The sequence below is a fragment of the Berghia stephanieae genome, chromosome 12, assembly GCF_034508935.2.
Source record: "Berghia stephanieae isolate SIO BIC M18660-M18661 chromosome 12, UCSD_Bste_1.3, whole genome shotgun sequence".
Taxonomy (NCBI): Eukaryota; Metazoa; Mollusca; class Gastropoda; order Nudibranchia; family Aeolidiidae; genus Berghia; species Berghia stephanieae.
Window position 1 is genome coordinate 28,699,294 of NC_088371.1, and position 3,719 is coordinate 28,703,012.

The 3,719-nt window shown below is 39.4% G+C and overlaps 1 protein-coding gene across 1 annotated transcript; it reads right to left on the reverse strand.

Moving 5' to 3' along the window:
• Positions 1-1,805: 1,805 nt before the first annotated feature.
• On the reverse strand, positions 1,806-3,518 carry LOC144957622 (uncharacterized). Its single transcript, XM_078888965.1, has one exon. It carries the CDS (start codon positions 3,516-3,518, stop codon positions 1,806-1,808), a length of 1,713 nt encoding a protein of 570 aa, XP_078745091.1.
• Between the last annotated feature and the right edge of the window lie 201 nt (positions 3,519-3,719).

Here is a 3,719-nt window from a genome sequence, read left to right on the forward strand (position 1 = left end):
CCTTTGACTGTGTAATCCTCAAAGTACTAAAGATCAAACCTGGGCCCGCTGTTGAAGAAATATCTAAATAACTCCTTCCCAACTGCCTGGAAGTGGAACTTTACGAGCCTGAGCCCGTTATCGGAGGAATATAGAACCCACGCCTGTCAACTGCCTGGAAACGTAACCTTACGAACCTGACATTATATCATCATAAGTTACGTAACATATTCACATTTCTATTTGTAACTACCACAATCACTATTTATCTCTTTTAATTAAATTTCATCTTTCTTTTTTTCATCTTAAACAAATCGTTAATTGTTTTTCATTTATAGTAACTAGTAAATTCTGGGGCCTCATTCTACATATCTTTATGCATAGTCGAGTAGCTCTTTACTCACTTGAGACCATGACATATGTGACTCAACACGTCGATCTGGTAGTATTTAAAATGACCTAGATGAAGAAAATTGAGTTTACGTCAAATGACCAGAATTTGAAAAATGCCAGTTGTTTAAAGTTTATGAAGCAAAATCCGTTCTCCTTAATGAAAGCATGTGATTTAAGCTAAACCTCAAAAGTTGTGTTTAAATTGACACAGACCAAAATAATACCGTTTTGAGACGAATGGTTACAAAATGCAACATTCATTGGATAAACTGTAAACAACTGGATGCACAACTTTTGCTCTGGCAAATAAAACGAAATGCTATTTTACGAGCGGATTAAGGAATTAAAGTTGAATTAATATGAACGAGTAATAGGATTAAATAGAATCAAAATGAAAAATATAGGGACCTAGTTATGAAAGGAATAGAATTACAGGCGCACGCTGACCCCCCCCCCCCCTCCCCAACAGACACACACACACACACACACACACACACATTTTGACCAGAAAAGTCGTCCTACAACGAATCAATTGGTTAAATTCGGGGGTCACAATAGCTCAGTTGGTAGAGCACTCGCTGCACACGCAAAGGAACCGAGCGAGATCTCTCCCTGTCCATCCAGTAGTGAAAATGGGTAGTTGAGTCTTATTGATTTGGCGAAAAGTACCTATAATTGCTAATGTCCGTTTCACGCTATAGAAACTGAAATAAACTCCGGCTCCATGGGCATAATTGGTCTGAAGCACTACTTTTTTTTAAAATGACCTTCATCTTGGCAAAAACTCTCAAACCGGGGACTTCTTTGAAGAATTATGTGAACTTCCTGGTTTGAGAGTTGTTTTTTCTCAAAGTGAACTAGGGCGAGGTGACTTGCCCAAAGCCACACAATAAGGCGGGTAGTCGAACTCGATAACTTTTGATTACTAAGTAAAGACCGTACCGATGAGCCACGCTGAACCCCCGATGGAGACTGATAAATTTAGAATGAATGGAGACGTCATACAGTGTCACAGACCCACGAATGACAGCATGGAAGAACGCAAAGACAGTTTTTATGAGCAGCTGGTTGTTAAGGTAGAAAACATTACGAAACATGATACAAAAATAGTTATGGGTGATCTTAACGCTAATGTAGGATGAAATAATGTTACGTATGAAAGAGTTCTTATTTATGAGTCTGATAACTCACATTCTCACGGTCTCATTATTGCAAAGGAAATGTCCTCAAATCAACATATACGTACTTTTGTTTATGACTCGGATAAATTCAAATTGTTATGGACTTATTGTTGTAACGAAAAAAAAAATACTATCAATCAAATTCAGAATATTGTCTACAACAGCAAATTCCAATCAAGCCCATAACTGAGTCGGGTTGCCAGACGTGTAAAGACGTGCATATTGCTTTGGGGGTATAGAAAGTAGACCATGTTAGATGGTTTTTGGAAAGCAAAACACTAGGATAAAAAGACCACAGCATCCAGCAAAGGCCGTGAGAGAGAAGAACGTAGACCATGGTAGATATTCCAGTCCCAGTTGCACTACCGCTGGTGTAAGTTGGTTTACTATCGTCATGCCAACCCTCAGCAATGCGCACGATTTAGCAAAGTTCTTTTCCCCATACAATTTCAATGGTAAAATAGAAACAAACACAGGATAAGCATTAGCCGTGTTCCATTGAATATACGCGATGACGCTGTAAACCCATCGACTTGTTTGCGGTGTAAAATAGAGCCAGGAGAATATAAATGGTAATCTGGTAAAGACCAAAATTAGAGCGTGCTTGATACCGACTTTGTCCACGGAGTAACCCCAAAATATTCGAGTAATGACGAGGCTGATTGTCATTACAGTAACGAGGCTGGTCAAAAAGTGGTCATCGTGTATCCATCTTTGGGCAAAGAGTTTGGTATACTTTAAAGTGAGGACGTATTGAAATAAAAATAAACCCATAATCAGCACACTTAGATGAAAAGATCTCTTTTTCAGTATTTCCTTAAACGTCAAAGGTTTGGTGAGATCTTCTGCATCATTCACTTCATTTCCCGAGGGCTGAGATACTGACCTTGAACAATCTTTCGACGTGGAATCGAGATATATTGAGAACTGTCCGATTTCTCTGCTTTCATTGTTCAGCAAATCCGCCTCACACGTTGCTGCATCCATTGATGAATTTGCTGTCATTTCAATTGTACTTTCCTCAACGTTAAATCCGCCCTCGCAATTCTCTTTCTGTATGAAATCAGACGTCTTGCTTGCACTACATGAATTATATTTCCTCATGGAATGTTGACTTGCTCCACTTTTATCAATTAATTCCGATGACTTGCTCTGCTGTTTACATTCATCTTTACCAAGACTCATCACATCGTTTTCCCCTTCAATTTTTTCTTCCTTCTTTTCCCGAATCAAGACACATCCAATTAAAAGGCATAAACCAATCATCAACCCAATGTACAAGAAAGCATTTGGAACTCTTTCGAGAATCTCCTTTTGGCTGAAAAAATTTAAATTAGAAGATTGTATGTCTGTCCGTTTGTTCTCTGGGTTGATCAACCAGGTTACAAAATAATTTAAGCAAAATCCGCTGACAGCTGACGAAGTTTTTACGATAGACGTGGCCAGACCTTTACCGTTTTCAAGCCATGGGTACATGAGTTGAAGACCTACGAGTCCTAACGCACCTCCAGCAACTCCACAGAGAGCTCCATAAGTCATTGCCAGAGCGAACACCGACTTCTGTAACGTGAAATAGCTCATGAGCATTCCAAAGATATACACACTGGACGCAACGAGACAAAGGAACTTCTTCCGGAGTCGTTTTGATGACAACGTCACGAGAAGACAACCTACTCCGTAACAAGCAACGTACAAAGATATATTCCAAGACGACTCTGAGGCTGTGCTGGTGTCGACGTATGCCTTGATATAGGATGTTGTATAAACAGACAGATTTCCCATGGCTAGAGACAGTCCGTTGCACGTATTTAGCAAGCATGAAGAAAATACCGAAATTCGTGCTTGACATTTTCTTTCACGAAGAGAGTCGTGGAAATTGAAACCATAAAAACAGCAATTTCTTTTCGGTGTGTTTGGTGTTAGTCCATTTGCAACTGTTCTCGATTGCTGTGTCGTTTTGTTCATTATGCTGGAGTTCATGACTGGTAGATTGATTGAGAATGCAATGTAACCAACTACCTCATTTCGGTGTTATGTCGTGATGAACCCAATTCCCAAAATAGAAATTCGAGTTCAACCCGACATAACACAGGGGGTTGTACATTGCCCATTACGTTTAACCAAGTTTCATAATTACTTTCCGTTATCAGACCTGCAAATATAAGT

What these genes read in the sequence shown, in the direction of transcription:
- LOC144957622 (XM_078888965.1), bottom strand. Translation starts at nt 3,518, where the DNA reads ATGAACAAAACGACACAGCAATCGAGAACAGTTGCAAATGGACTAACA.